Below are 16,212 nucleotides of genomic sequence, written 5' to 3'. Positions count from 1 at the left end.
TGACTATATCAATATATAGGTAATTATTCCCAATGTTTTGACTTTTTGTGAATTGACTTATTAACCTGATATACTTTTGTGTTTTAAACGTTTTTCTGCTAACGTTATGAATAGTTTCAATGGACGATGTACCATATATTTGCAGAGTGTCTGGGTCAATATTAACATTTACCCACATGATCTCAAGACAAATAGTATATTGATCGTTTACCAATGTATAAAGATTTAGTCCAATTCTCGAACTATAATAACGTTTTGAACTGTCAAGCAACAATTTCATGTCAACTACCTCTTTATTTACCTTATGTGGTGAATTTTGAAAGGTTACAACATTCCCCAATTTGACATCATCTTCTTCACTCACTTGTGCATTGGGATCATCCATTATATATTTGAATTTATTTTCACCACTAGCTGATTGAACATGACTTTCACCAACATAATCAAGCATGTATTTTTTGTTTACAGCGTCTGTATCATTGGTTGGGTTTTTTAGATGGGTTATATTATACCCACCCATATGGAGATTTGCCTGCATCATGTTACTACCGTGAATATCAAGCTTGCTTAGAATTTTTTGAGTCAAAACGCGTCCTACGACCTTCTTTTAAAAAGTGTTATCGACGTACGATTTGTCTGCTTTGTTTTGAAGGCTTTGAGCTAAGACACCTCCTGTTTTCTTCGTTAAATATGTATTATCAGCGTACGATTTGTCAGCCTTAGTAGCAAGTTTGGTATCAATTTCAGCACTAACATAGCCTACGTTTGGTACAGATCGATCGTTATATAAAGTTGGATAATACACTTCGGTATTTTGCAATGAAAGGCCGGCACAATCAAACACTGTTTCATTTCTGTTCTTTTTAAGGAAGAATTGGTTAAGATATCGTTTATTTACGGCCGTCTCGAGATCCCTTGAATAATTTTCAATTGAATCATCGATCGCAACGTCATCAGGCGTTTTTAGCCCTATTACTCTCTTTTTGTTCAAATTGAAATTACCTTCAGGCGTAACATCAAAGCCGACTCCCGGGTCACCCTTTTCACCTCGAGGCCCTTTAATTGGTGTAATATTAGTGTTATTTGATTGTAATAAACCGTTTGAGTAACTCATATTATATCAATCAGTTATATTATATTATATTTTTTTCATTGAAATTCTTAGTTACGAATTTTCGTGGCTTATCGATATATATAAAGCTAAATGGCTCTTTAGTTGCTTTCTCATATAGCTCTTTTGGAATACTGTTTTCACGGCATATTAGACTACTCTCATTAGCACTTGGGAATTCGTATATAGAGAAATGTGAACAGTTCAATCTTATCTCTTTTGGTGTCTTATAGTAGCTTTGACTCAGATATATCACGCTACAGTTCTTATGCCTTCCTCGTATAAAATAGTCGACTAATGGTTTTTGGTTTTTATCACATACAAAATCGTCAAAAATGACTATTTTCTGTGAGTCACCATCAAGGTCTCCAACGGGAATAATCTCATCATTGCGTGCTTCAATAACATCATAACCAGCTTCATTACTTATTGGCTGGAACATATCAATAAGATTCTGGTATTTGGACTGGTCTAAGTTTTTCGCATATAGATAAAGTTTATCATAATACAATAGATTGTATATCATATGTATTAGTGTGTTTGTCTTTCCTGATCCCGAAGGTCCGCAAACAAGCATCCGGAAACATTGATTTGGCATGAAATCGTATAGTTGTCTAAAGTTTGAGGCCATATCGTCTTCAGTGTCATAATTCGGTATTCTCATTATATTATATGGGTATATTATTTTCAGTTCAACAAGGTGTTCAACACGGTGTACATCAAGGTGTTAAACGCCATGTTAAATGTTGATTTTTATATTCAATTTTCATTTTTTTATGTAACGTAATAATATAAAATAAAATGAGTTTACTTAGATGGAAAGAGCTTGCAAAGAGTAAATCTGATTTGGGCGATAAAATCAATTATGTTAAAAATACAATCACACAAAATAATATCGGTCAGCAGACAAGCCAACAGTCATTAGCGAAGGTATTAAAACCAGTTACAAGTAAATTAGATGAGGTAATAGAAAGTAATTTGCAGATACCAAAAGTACCAAAAAAGCGTGTCAAAAAGGGTATGAAAAGTGAACAAGAAGGTCCAGATTACGCCCCTGAGGTTGATCCTTTTGAGGAAATGGACGTAGATAATATCTTTGAACCTCAACAACAAAAACAAATTCCAAAGCAACCACCTAGATATTCAGATGTTTTTGGAAAAGAAGGGCCTGATTATGGGACTTTTACTGAAGATGAGATTGTAGAAACAGAAAGTGAAGAAGACGCTGATGATGATATAGAAGTTGAAGATGAATCAGAAGATGAAATAACACCCGAAGATTTTTATCTACCTTCTATAGACGATATCAAAACAAAATTAGTTGATAAAAAGAATAAGACAACATATTTGAAGAGTATCATTGCACAAGCAACCCACGAACGAAACAGATTAAAAGGTTTCAAAGCAAGCAATACGAAGAAATTATCAGCAAAAAAAATTAGTGCTAAAGAAGCTAAGGAAACTGGTGATCAGTTGGATAATTCAAATAAAGTTTTAACAGCTTATATTAATGAAAACAAAGAGCTTCTTAAAACTATTCAAAAAAAAGGTTCAGGGATTAGAAGAAAGCATAGAGGGGGTTATGTTATGTTTTTCAATGATCCTAAAAAACTCCTAAAGAAGCTGGAGATCATCATCGGTTCAATAAACGCAGGAAACACATCAGTTGAAATGCGAAATATGGGAGTCGCTATATTAGACACGCTTTTAAAAAGGTCAACTATAAATAAACAACATTATAAACAGATATATAATCTGTACTTTAAAGTCTAATTTATGTAACTGTATTATATATATGGATCGTGAGTTAGTATTATCATCATATAGTGTTAAAAATCAAGGGAATAACACTCCTCAAAATTTTACAACTAAATTCAACAGGCCTATAACATTGGATAGCAATTACCAATATATGATAGGTCTCAATCGTATTATTAACATGTCATTTACATGGTTTAATGTAAATCCCTCATATGGTAATCAGCTGATTAAATATAGTTCTGATAATGGGAATAAATTTGAAGACATAACTTTCCCTGCAGGTGTTTGGAATTATTCTGAATTTGATGAATATATTAAAGAGATTACTAAGACGGGAGATGATGATAACCCTATATATCCCATCTCTATTGATTTTGATTCAACAACATTCCGAGTCACAATCACTTTATCTCAAAATTATCAACTTGATTTGACGCATAGCAATTTCAACGACCTTATAGGGTTTGATAAAAAGGTATTAAAGGATGCGGTAAATATTGGTCCAAGAGTCGCAAATCTAAGCCAAGATACCGATATATTAAATGTACATTGCGATCTAGTCAATACTTCTTTAGTCGATGGCGAAGAGTCGGATATCATTTATACTTTTTCGACCAGCGTACTACAGCCGAGTTATTCGTTTACAATCGAGCCTCGTAGGGTCACATATAACCCGGTTAATAAGCAACAGATAAGTAGCATTCGAATATACATCACAGATCGATGGGAAGAGACGGTTAATTAACCTGAATGGAGCGGATACGTCTTTTTCATTAATTTTGAAAAGGATAGAATAATATAACATAATAGTATATAATGAAACCATATGAATTCAAGAGGTTTTACCATCCAAAATTTGGTAAATTTGTATATAAGCACAAAGGGTCAGGGATTATCGTTGATAACATTTTCAAACCGATGAAGAGTGTTATGTCGTCTGTTGTTAAAAAAATTGTCAAGCCCTTAGGTAAGAAGGCGATAAAATCAGGTATTTCTCATGTAGGTGATAAACTGGGTAAAAGGGCATCAGAAAAAGCCGGAGACCTTATAATGGAAAGGCTTAGGAATATGAGGAAGGGGAATGCAGGGCAAAAGGCACTATCCCCAATCTTACAGAAAGTAAATGCCTCACCTGTCAGACACCAACAGAAAAATGAAAGTACTGATATGATCATCAATAGATTAATATCAGGATCAGGTGTAAAAAGAAGGCGTTGAGTAAAATGAATAAAATGATTAAAAAAATTGGTACATAATTGCAAAATTATGTAACATAATAATATATGTCTTTTAGAACAAGCGAATACTTACAGAGGTCCGAGTTGGTTCGATTTCAACTCGATGATGTTATTCGAGTCCCAGCTAACGGTCAGCACCAACTTAAAGACGGCTATAAGTTCACGATTAACGATAGAAGTTCATTCTACGATTGGTATAATGCGTATTTCGAGGTGCAATTCCAGGTGCAAATGTTAGCTGATGGAGCAACAACGGGGGCAAATCGTATCACAGTTATTAATGGAGCACATTCATTGATTGCCCACATGATGATTAAATCAGCAGGAAAAATCGTTTATGATACCGATAATCTCCATAAAGTTACTTTCGTTAAGAACCTCCTCGAATATAGTGACGATTTTAGTCGCTCAGTAGCAAAAAATAGTCTTTGGTATCTAGATACCGACCATAGGATAGCAAATGCTAATCAGAATGCAGGATTTGAGGCTAGGCGACTTTTGACGACAGGTCTCAATGATGTCAATGTTGTTATACCTCTAAATCGTTACAGTTTCTTTGAAGAGCTGGAAGGTCGAATGTTACTCCCAATGCAACTCCAGTTCAATATACAGTTACAGAAGGACGCCGAATTACTTCAAAAGGCCGAAGATGTAGCTGATGGTCGAGTGGTCCTTAATAGATTCCTTCTATGGATCCCAAAATTGACTCCAAAGGACAGCCTATATGATAAGTTTGTTAGTTCCTTCTTGGTAAAGAACACTTGGACGTATATGCGCGAAATGTATGAGGTTTCCGCACCAACGAATAGCAGTGGATTCTTCCAGATCTCATCCAGTATTGATAATGTTAAGGCTATCTTTGTATATCTACAACGAGCTAAATCAAACAATGCAGATGCAAATCCCTATGAATTTGATACCTACAATATCAATCTTGACCGTGGGAATGGTAGTTATTTGACAACATGCCGATTGGAATACGGCAACGGAGTGTTTTATCCTGAGACCGAATATGATAGGGAGTCCAAAGTTAGGATCTTCAATGATTTGATGTCTTATGGTATGAGAAAGAATGATTACAACAGCGGTACACAACTCAACCTGGCAAATTACAACTCTCTCTATCCTATTATCTTTTTTGATTTATCATATCAAGCAGAGCGAGTAACTAGAGACCCAAAGCAGTTGATCTTCAGATATAAACTAAACGCTAATAGTGCGGGAGATAGTCCTTTCAACGTCCATGCCATCGTTCTTTATGATGAGACAATCGTCATTGACAAGGTGGGGAATGAGCTGGTTATTGTATAAATCAATCAATTGAATATTATGTATAAACCATTCTATTTTGTATACGTTTTATAAACAACAAATTATATAACATATAATATATATACAAGTAATGACAACTTATCACTCTCATAAAGTGAATCTGTCAGAAGGACAGCGAAGGAAGCTTTTGACTGCTTATAGAAATAAAAGTGAGATCACTATTCGCTTAAGCAATTCAGATATGACTGGCAATGACAGTTTAATGCTAACTCAACGACAAATCAATAAATTGAATAAGGCTAAGAAGTTAGGTGTTGGATCTGATTTAAACATCTCGAAGACACAAATTCGAAAGGTCATTAGGGTCGGTCATGGGGCACCGCGAATTGGTTTTCCAATGATTGGAATTAGTGCTCCGAAAACGAAAACAAGATCAAGAAGGTCAACAACTAACAAATCAACAACTGATAACACTTCAAAGAAGGATGGGGGAAATATTAGACTATCAAGTAAGAAAGATGTATTAGCTTACACACCGCCACCATTCATTGGTTCTTGGGATGAATATGATAAATTTCTTAGAACAGGTGGATTGGTGCTTCCAAAAAAAAGATCTTAAAACCGAAAAGAAAGTAAAAAAGCCAACATTCCATAAGAATATACCAATGAGTAATTTTGATTTAATAAACTGGTGTTTATATTTGAATATACCGATAAAAGATGTACTAATGAGAGACGAGACTGTGCCACATAATCACAAATTAGGAATATTCATTTACAATCTCCAACCGTCATATCTGAGTGGTAGTCATTGGGTTGCAACTTATGTAAAAGATAAGGTAATCAATTATTTTGATAGTTTTGGTATGCCTCCATTTCAAGAAATAGTCGATCACGCAAAAAAGAAGAATTTAACATTGATACATCAAAACAATCAGATACAGAGCATAAAGACTACCACCTGCGGATACTTTTGTCTATACTTTCTCAACGAAATGAATAAGGGGAAATCGTATTATAATTTATTGGAAGTGTTTGACATATATGACACAATGAAGAATGAGAAATTCATTCAACATTATTTCAGAAATATATAACTCATATATATACAATGACTAAATCGTATTGTGTACGTGAAAAAATACAAACTAATTCAGTTCCTGGTTCTGAAAAATATGTGAGAACAAAAAACAATCGTTTAATGCTCAAATCGAAATGCGCTTCTTGTGGTATTACTAAAACTCGTTTTGTGAGTGAGAAAAAGGGGCGAGGAGTTGGTGAAACGATTAACAAAAAGCTCGGTCAAAAGGTTCGTGGTTTCCAACAGGCTCAAGACTTAGCATCGGCTATCATGGCAGTTACCGGAGGTGATAAAGATCTATTTAAAAAATATTGGCGCGGTGACTTTGCTAAAGGTATATTTAATAAAAAAGCGGGATTCAGACATCTAATTTTTGGAAGCCCGCTGGTGCATATAAAAATGAAAATTTGGATCCTGACTGCAATAAAGTTGTTTGGGATAATAAATCCAAAAAATGGCGTAACAAATACTGTGATTAAACAATCTAACTTATATATATATAATGGTTAAATCATATTGTGTAAAACAGAAAAAAAAGACAGAATGTGTACCTGGAAGTGAAAAATATGTGAAAACTAAAAATGGAAGAACCATGATGAAGTGTACTTGTTCAGAATGTGGTATAACAAAAACTAAATTCGTAAAAAGTCAAAGTGGTGGTGCTCTAGCTCGTTACAAAGGGCCATCTACAACTGATAAAATAGCATATATGGCTTCAAATTTTGTAACCCCAGCACCTAGTTTTTCTGCTATGGCTAGACTTTTAGCTGGACAAGCTTTCAAAGGAGTGAAAGACAATGTTGTTCATTACAAAAAAGGAAAGGGTATTGATATTCAAAAACACTTATCAAAACTTGGAGAATTACATATGAGAACACCTACAGGAAAAAAGTACAATTATTGTGGACCTGGTACTAAATTAGAAGAAAGATTAGCTTCTAACGATCCTAAATATAGAGATCCAATAAACAATCTTGATAGCATATGTCAACAGCATGATATTGATTACAGTAATTCAAAATCACTAGCTGATAAACATAAGGCAGATGATCTTATGCTTAAGAGAATATCAAAAATACCATTCAAAGACCGTCCATGGGGAACAACAGGAGTACAAGCTTTAATCGCTAGTAAACGAAAAATCGGACTTGGTGTTAAGCCAAAAAAAAAACGTAAAAAAACGACAGGTGAAGAAAAATGGCAAGAAAAATTAGCTGATGAATTACACAAGCCAATAAAACGAAATTTTACTCGACGGCGTGTTATTGTTAATCATATTGATGAAATATGGTGTTCGGATTTGGTTGAAATGCAACAGTTCAGTAAATGGAACAAAGGCTACAGATATCTTCTCATGGTACTGGATGTTTTTAGTAAATATGGTTGGATAGTGCCTTTGAAAGATAAAAAAGGTGAAACAGTAACTCAAGCATTCAAAACAATATTCAAAGAGGGGCGTAAACCACAATATCTTTGGACTGATAAAGGGAAAGAGTATTACAATAAAAATATGAAGGAGCTTTTGGAAAAGAATGGTATAACACTATACTCCACCGAGAACGAAGAGAAGAGTAGTGTTTGTGAACGATGGAATAGGACAATTAAAACCCGAATGTGGAAGCAGTTTACCGTACAAGGCAATACTATGTATGTTGATATGTTGCCCAAATTAGTGAAGCAGTATAATAATACCAAACACTCAAGCATTAAAATGACACCCGTAGAAGCATCGAGGAAAAAGAATGAAGGCTTAGTATATTTCAATTTATACGGTGATATGGAAACATCAAAACAGAAACCGAAATTCAAAATAGGTGATAAAGTTCGAATATCGAAGTATAAAAGAAATATTTTTGATAAAGGGTACACGCCAAACTGGACCGAAGAAATTCTTACAATCGATAAGATACAATATACTAATCCTATTACTTTCAAATTGAAAGATCTCAATATTGAAGACATACAAGGAAGTTTTTATGAACCTGAACTGTTAAAAGCAAAACAGGATGTATTCAGAATTGATAAAGTGGTCCGTAGAGATTATAAGAAGAAACAAGCTTTAGTTAAGTGGAAAGGATACAGTGATGACTTCAACAGTTGGATTCCAATCAAGGATTTGAAAGATATATAAAGTATTATTAATAAGAGAGAACATGTCGACAAATTTTTTAAAAGATATATAAAGTATTAGTATATAAGAGTAGTTAATGTCAACAAACGTTTTAAGAGAAAAGTATAACAAAATGTTTGATATTATAATAAAAAATTGCTATATATACAAAAAACCTATTCCACAATTAAGTGGCCGGGAGCAAATACATGTTTTAGTTGCAATTTGTAAGGAATTATGCATTCCCAAAAACGAGGTACGTGATATAATTATATACGAAAATTTTAATGAAAATTTAATAAAAATACAAGAATATTATATGGAAAATGAAATAAGCAATAATCAAAATTTTGAACCTGAGCTTACTGAGGTAACAAAAGATATTAATAGCTAATATGATAATCACTTCAGCTTCGCTCTGTTATGTTCAGGCATAGATCTGAAAATTGATTTAAACGCACAAGATACAAAATTTTTTACAAAAATAGTATAAGAAGTTTTTTCCAGGGTTGGTCTAAGGTAAGGGTCCAGGTTAAATTCAATAGTTTATATGTTAAGATAAGGAGCAAATATAATAAATATTATATTTGATCATAAGTTTCTCTTTTATTTTATTTTATAAAATAAAATAAAAAAGAAACGGCTCCGCTTGGAATCCAGTTTTATTACCCATGTGTATGAAAGAGCCAATAGATTCCAATTTTTTTTCCATAGTTATATGTTAAGATAAGGAGCAAATATAATAAATATTATATTTGATCATAAGTTTCTCTTTTATTTTATTTTATAAAATAAAATAAAAAAGAAACGGCTCCGCTTGGAATCCAGTTTTATTACCCATGTGTATGAAAGAGCCAATAGATTCCAATTTTTTTTCCATAGTTATATGTTAAGATAAGGAGCAAATATAATAAATATTATATTTGATCATAAGTTTCTCTTTTATTTTATTTTATAAAATAAAATAAAAAAGAAACGGCTCCGCTTGGAATCCAGTTTTATTACCCATGTGTATGAAAGAGCCAATAGATTCCAATTTTTTTTCCATAGTTATATGTTAAGATAAGGAGCAAATATAATAAATATTATATTTGATCATAAGTTTCTCTTTTATTTTATTTTATAAAATAAAATAAAAAAGAAACGGCTCCGCTTGGATCCAGTTTTGATTACCCATGTGTATGAAAGAGCCAATAGATTCCAATTTTTTTTCCAAGATATATTTTTGATTTCCAAATATTCCCAAGATAATTTATAAGGGGTATGTGACTTTTGGCTATTCCAGCACATGTAGTGTCAAACTTTCGCAGGAGTGTTAAAGTGATTTGATTTCGGGTTGAATTAAGTTAATGACAGTTTAAACATATTAGGCTGGTAGTCGAAGTTTACCTCGAATTCAAAAGTGTGGAGAATATGATGGAGCTTCCGATGGTTTGATTGGGTCATGTCGAACATCCAGATTCTGGATGTGGCGCTGATTGGGTAATTCACAATGGGCCCTGACCACCGGAAATAAAAATTTCATAACGGCGTCTTCTATGACTGATATCCACGCGAACAAACAGTGAACGAAAACTTCGCTCGACGTTATTCAGCATTATTTCAGTGTATTTATGGAAGGCGACGACTTCAAAACGGCTCGTGAAGGCGCTCTACAGTTTTTCCTGGAATTAGACGTAATAGAGGACAGAAATTATGCCTCGAAAGCTGCTTGTGAAACGGAAAGACGTCCTCGGAGTTTTAGCAAAATAAAGGTGACGGGCCTACGTTTGTGACATTTGTACCCTTGCCGTTCTGTGTTTAATTCGGTTTTTCGACATAATTTGCTTCTCACTTCTTTCTGAGGGGCACTGTTTTATTTAGAGGCATTATGTATTAAATAGAGCCGTAAGATTGTGGCCAAGGAAATGTCAAGAGGTCAAGCATTAGTCTGCGCTGCATGGTTTCCTGTTTGTTTCACACTTCTTTGCCACATGTTTTCCTAGTTTGTTTTTGCTCAATTCTATTTGTAAGATATGCTTTTAACTCTCGAAATTTTCGCCGTGTAAGGACAAGATATATGTTCTGTGAAAACGTTGATTACTTGCATTTTATTGATGCCGGGATCGGCATTTATAAATATTGTTGCAAGATGTATTTTGTCTTATCAGTTATATCTTGGTCCGGCTTCGCAAGTGACAACCGGAAATGAATTTGATTGGTTGACGCTTATCACGCCGTGAGGGGTGGAAAACTGGAATGAAAGCGTCTGTGTCAGGCTTTTCTTTCCGTTCGCGCTTCTACCCTTTCTCCCTTCCCCTTTAGAAAAGCCTGATACTCAGGCTACTTTCAGAGTTCAGCGGCTCATAGCCACTTTGATTCGTTTATAATACAACTGTATCTTTTGGTTGAACTTTGAGGCATTGTCCTGCTGTAAAAGCAGCAGAACAATATCTCAGGGTATTTTTCTGGCAGCTTTTGCACGAAAGAGGTAAAATTGTAATAATTTAGTTTTACCCACCCTACCTCCATTGGTGAAGGGCAATGACATTTAGTTATACATCATTAACTTTGTAAGCTCCCTTGCCTAAATCTTGTCCGATCCAGCCAGTAAGTAAAACTCTGACAATATTCTTATTTTACTCCAACACTATTGGGAGGAATAAGTGAGGTATTTCAGTGCGTGCATTACTTAAAATCTTGCTACACCTACCACATTGCTGCCCCCTCCCCCCTCCCCTTATCAAGCCACATTGTTGTTTGCGTGCTTTGTTCTTGTCACAACTTCAACTCAGCTTTATCTTTATGTATTAGTTTAAGGTGGCTCGACCCAGTTTTTTTCTAGCGATACCTATCAACTTTGAAACCCTCATACTTAAAGGGATTAATGTCAATGACATATCCCCTATATCACATGGAAATAGACTCCTGCATTTCTTTTTGACTTTCTTATAATTCCGAAGCCGTAAAACGAAAAAAAAAAAGCCTGATCACCAATTCAGGTGAGGTGTGAAAATTGTCACCTCGAACATCAATTTTTCTGAAGCTTAACTTTTATTGACTTATGGTGGATTTCCACTGAAGCGTAATTTTTTACGTGCGTAAAAAAATTAGAGACAATGTATGAACGGCTTGCGTACACGTTTACGCAGGCCGTTCATACATTGTCTCTAATTTTTTTCACGCACGTAAAAATTTACGCGTCAGTGGAAATCCACCAATAGCCTGAAATATTTTTACTTTAGCCAGGTTTCTGGATTTGGAGAGGTTTCCATCCAAAATGGACCTACCACCTTAAAGATTTACAATGGTTTATTTATTGTTTTGTATAATTAAAATAAGTTAATTTCATTCCCTCGCTGCAAAAATTCGTCACTCGTTCGCTGCTCGTTTTCCATACGTCGCTCTTTCTATGACTTAATCTATATAACTTACAGAACTTTCAGCGCAGCCATATGACGAAATGCACCCGTGGGAAGGTTGCTGATCTTATTCCTTTGTAAAGACCTGTTTCCATTTGAAAATGAGCACGAGAAAGATCTAATTTAGTATCCTACGTTTAATTCACATTTACAATCCTGCACCATTTTAACCATATTTCCAATAATAATTCACCGTTCTTTAAAATTCATTCCGCCTTTGAGTCATATAATGGCCCCCTTATTTCAGAAACCTTAGTGTAAGTTCGTATAAATTTCTAATAAAAGAGGATGCCTAAATACCAAGCCAGGACTCGAGCTCAGGACTCGAGCTCAGGTCTCAAACTCGGGACCCAAACTTACTCTCCGGTTTGCTTGCGGTTAGCTTTCACTCCGGTTTGCTAGCGATTAGCTCTCATTTCGGTTTGCTGGCGGTTAGCTTTCACTCCGGTTTGCTAGCGATTGGTTCTCATTCCGGTTAGTTTGCGGTTAGCTTTCACTCCGGTTTGCTGGCGGTTAGTTTTCACCAAATATGTGCTAACGCATTATTTGCCACATTTTATGTGACGAGTCGTCTACCCCGAGCAATTTTTCGTATGTGACTGCTTTTATTTGTCACATAAAAGCAAACACGCCAGCTTCTCAGCAAATATATTTGTCACATAAAAATTGGCCAACTTTCCTCGTCTACATGAGCAAATAATTGTGTCACATAAAAATTGCTCGTATAAACTGGCATTAGACAGAAACAAAGAGAGACAAACAGACAGACACCGAAACAAAGGAAAACATATTATAAAGAATAGCAAAATCTTACAACTCTGTCGCTGTTGTCGGAAGGCAATTGAATAGGTCAATCGTTGAGCCGATATTCGTGCAACTAAACTCATTGTTAACCTTGTCTTTTTTATCAACGCTGCCATCGCCAGAGCAAGCATTCTCGCAACCTGAAAAAATCCATATATAACAGCGCTAGCATTCGGATTAAAGTGGATTCTCTACTTAAAAATAATGAGGGTTACTATCACCTAAAAAAACAAGGCAATGCTAAAACAGATGATATCGAGCCTGTGTAACAAAAATATATCAGTTTGTTTCAGTTGCATGCATTACAACATTATAAGCCATTGTGCACACTTGGCATATTTTTAAATTCCTTCATAGAAATTACCGCACACCACACCACACCCCACCACACTCAACTACGCCTTTACCTGCCGCACCTCACCACACCCGTTGCGACGTACAGTACACCACACCACACCACAATACACCTCACCACACCACACTGCGCCACAAAGTTCCGCAGCACACCAAACCATAGCACACACCATAGCACACCATTCCACATGCACAACACTCACCGTACCGCACCGCACCACAACTCATGGCACACCGCACCGCAACGCACCGCATCACCCCGCAACACAAAAAAACCATACCACATCACATCACACCACACCGAAGCACACCACACCAAGCCACACTACCCCAAACTGCACCACACCACACCAAACCATACTGCACCGCACCGCACACGTGCAGCACTCTACAGCACACCACACCACACCGATCAACACACTACACTGCATCACACTAACCGCACCCTACCGTACAGTGCACAATAGCACACTATTTATAAATTTGTATCATCAAAGGAAGGAGCTCGCTTCTGTAAATTTTAGGTATGACTTCTAAACAAAGGGAGAGACTCACCCACAAATGTTACTGGGAACTCTTTAGAGTCAGTGCCAGCCTCATTCCTAGCAAAACAGATGTAGTTGTCTTCCTTGTCTGCTTTTTTCATTACCCTTCCAATCCCATTAGCCAAGGATGTAGAGTTCCGAAGCAACGTCATGTTAATGGGTGGAAACCCCTCAGCAGAACACCACACGAAATGACCTGGTACTGTCCTCACAACTGGCGATGGAACAATTATTTTTGGTCTTTCTGCAAGTAAATCATGACATATGAAAGAAACGAAGGCCATTAAACAGATATCAAAGGTATAGGAATGTAGCCCTCCTTCTCTCGCGGAGAAACATTTATAATCTTGTCCCGAGAGCTCAGGCGGGCTAAAGTTTCGTTTACAATTTACGTTCATATTTATTTGTTTAATATGGCGATGGTTTTCTTTTTAACCTTTAGCTTTTTTAGATCGTACATAATCGTTTTTCAACAATCAGATCCAAAGACGGTAGAGCGGAGAGTTCACAAGCTTGGTAGATCTTTATCTTTACAAAGGTCGCAATTTTGTGGAGGCTCCGGTCCTTAACTTTACTAATCATCAGTCGCTTTTCCAGGTCGGTTCCCTCTCTACTGCAGACTGTAATTTCCAAATAGGTGACGAATTTAGTCATCGCAAGGTGCAGCTGTCCAATCTTGATTGGCAATGGTGCTGTGATGTTCACAGGCAAACCTTCTGTCTTGCTAGGGCTGATTTTAAACCCTACCGGCAAAGCAAATATATCAAGCCGGTCTGATTTTTTTAGTTCGACTCAGTTCACCGCTGAATTCGATTCGGTCCGCTTTCCAGAACGCTGTTACATACGGGCGGTAATTAATATGTGCCTCTGTCCGCATTTAGAAAAGTTTTGTGAGTTCAGATATAAATGGCTTTTTTAAAGTGCTACTACGATCAAATTTTCGATTTCCATATTTTTACATTTTCGTGTACAATAAGACTTTCTTACTCACCTTGCAAATTTTCAATCCATTACGAACATCAGAAGTCGTTTTGTTTTAACGTTTATTTCCGATATTTTATGGCCGCCATTAAACAACCTTGTTCCAAGGCTTGGTTGCGAATAGGGAAAAAATGACGTCAACGGCTAAAATACCTCACGGGTTGAAATTATAATAACAATATGTATTGAAAATCACGCGAAAAGCAACAAAAACTTTGGGCTTGTTTTTCGTGCAATTTTCTATGCTGATTGTTATTCTGTCACAGTTTCGACCTCTGACATAAACCCTCTATACGACGATAAACACTGCTTACCTTTTGTTGTACTGTAATTGTAAGAGGCTTTGAAGATAGTGCGAGACCGAAAATCCCTTTTCAACTGGATCGTCATCAAAGGGCCACTTGACTGCACTGTGAATGATTGCTTTGTTCCGGTAAAACTTCCCAATAACGTATTCAGGTGTGTTGAATTACCATCATACACGTAAAGCCTGTCATGATTGTTCGCCAGATTGAAAATCACAAATTTTGACCGGATATGATTTCCCGGTAAGGCCTTGATAACACAGCTGCAATACGGTCTGAATGGGTATGCACAGAGGAACTTATCCTTCCCCAATGAATCAAAGTGAATGGTCCTTCTGGCGACATCTAAGTCAAAGTCGCATCGTGTGCAATACACAGCTGTAAATTAGAATGCGATAATGTCAGACATGCGGTTATGTATAAAAATGAATTAGCAACACTTGTAAGATAAAAACAGTCAACTTGTTATGAGAAACGTGATATTGTTTAGGCTGTTTCAAAATAAAAGCAAATAACTTGGAAGCAAAAATAACGAACATATTGTTAAGAAGTAGAACATTAATTGTTCCAGATTACTCCTTGTGATGTTCTTTTATGTTTTGGAAGCAAGGTCGTTGGTCCAATCAAAATTGCAATGTTTTTTTTCGCAGCGGGAAAAAAAAACCCAACTCGGCGCCAAGTGGACAATTTTTCTTGCTGCTAGACACGTGAAAGTCTTCTCTAAATTATATAACCGACTTTCAAAATAATGTTCAATCCGTCGATGTCGGTTTCACACCCTCCCTATTCCGATTATTAGTCCCTCTGGATATAATCTCCTTCCATTCAAAATGTCCATGTCAACCCAGTAACGTCTTCAAAGAACATTGCAGTTCAATGTAAAATGGACAATAAACAAGTTTGCAAACCACGTGCACATCAATTAAATCTTTTCATCAGAGTGGCTTTTGCAATACTTCATTCATAAGATACTGTTAAACGCTGCATGTTAGCGAAACGGTTTTTATATGACGTTACTGAAAACCCCTTTTTGAAAAAAACGCAACTGTAAACAGCCAAGCCAAAACCCCTGACGAGATTATAAGCTCAGAGAGGTATAACCGGAATTTTATGACGTTTGTCCGATTTTTACCTACTGTATCTACCTTTTACTGTAAACAAAATATTTCCATGTTTATACATGTCATGACAATTATAAGCTTTTCATGCCGCAGAAATGTTTTCGTCTCCAATGATTTTATCATTCAAC

General features: G+C 35.8%; 1 protein-coding gene across 1 annotated transcript in view; it reads right to left on the bottom strand.

The window, feature by feature from the left end:
- Nucleotides 1–16,212, bottom strand: part of LOC144640220 (uncharacterized) — a 303,086-nt gene that overhangs the window by 270,146 nt on the left and 16,728 nt on the right. The window contains exons 3-5 of the mRNA XM_078499421.1: nucleotides 14,973–15,341; nucleotides 13,688–13,921; nucleotides 12,789–12,918 (exon numbers count right to left, since the gene is read on the bottom strand). Of these exons, the coding sequence (XP_078355547.1) occupies nucleotides 12,789–12,918; nucleotides 13,688–13,921; nucleotides 14,973–15,341 (733 nt within the window). The remainder of the gene's footprint in view (nucleotides 1–12,788; nucleotides 12,919–13,687; nucleotides 13,922–14,972; nucleotides 15,342–16,212) is intronic.

This window comes from Oculina patagonica, unplaced genomic scaffold (genome assembly GCF_052425735.1).
Source record: "Oculina patagonica isolate OP01 unplaced genomic scaffold, crgOcupat unplaced2, whole genome shotgun sequence".
NCBI classification, from domain to species: domain Eukaryota; kingdom Metazoa; phylum Cnidaria; class Anthozoa; order Scleractinia; family Oculinidae; genus Oculina; species Oculina patagonica.
Note: the sequence above shows the minus strand (reverse complement) of the source record. Positions and strands in the feature narration are given on the sequence as shown.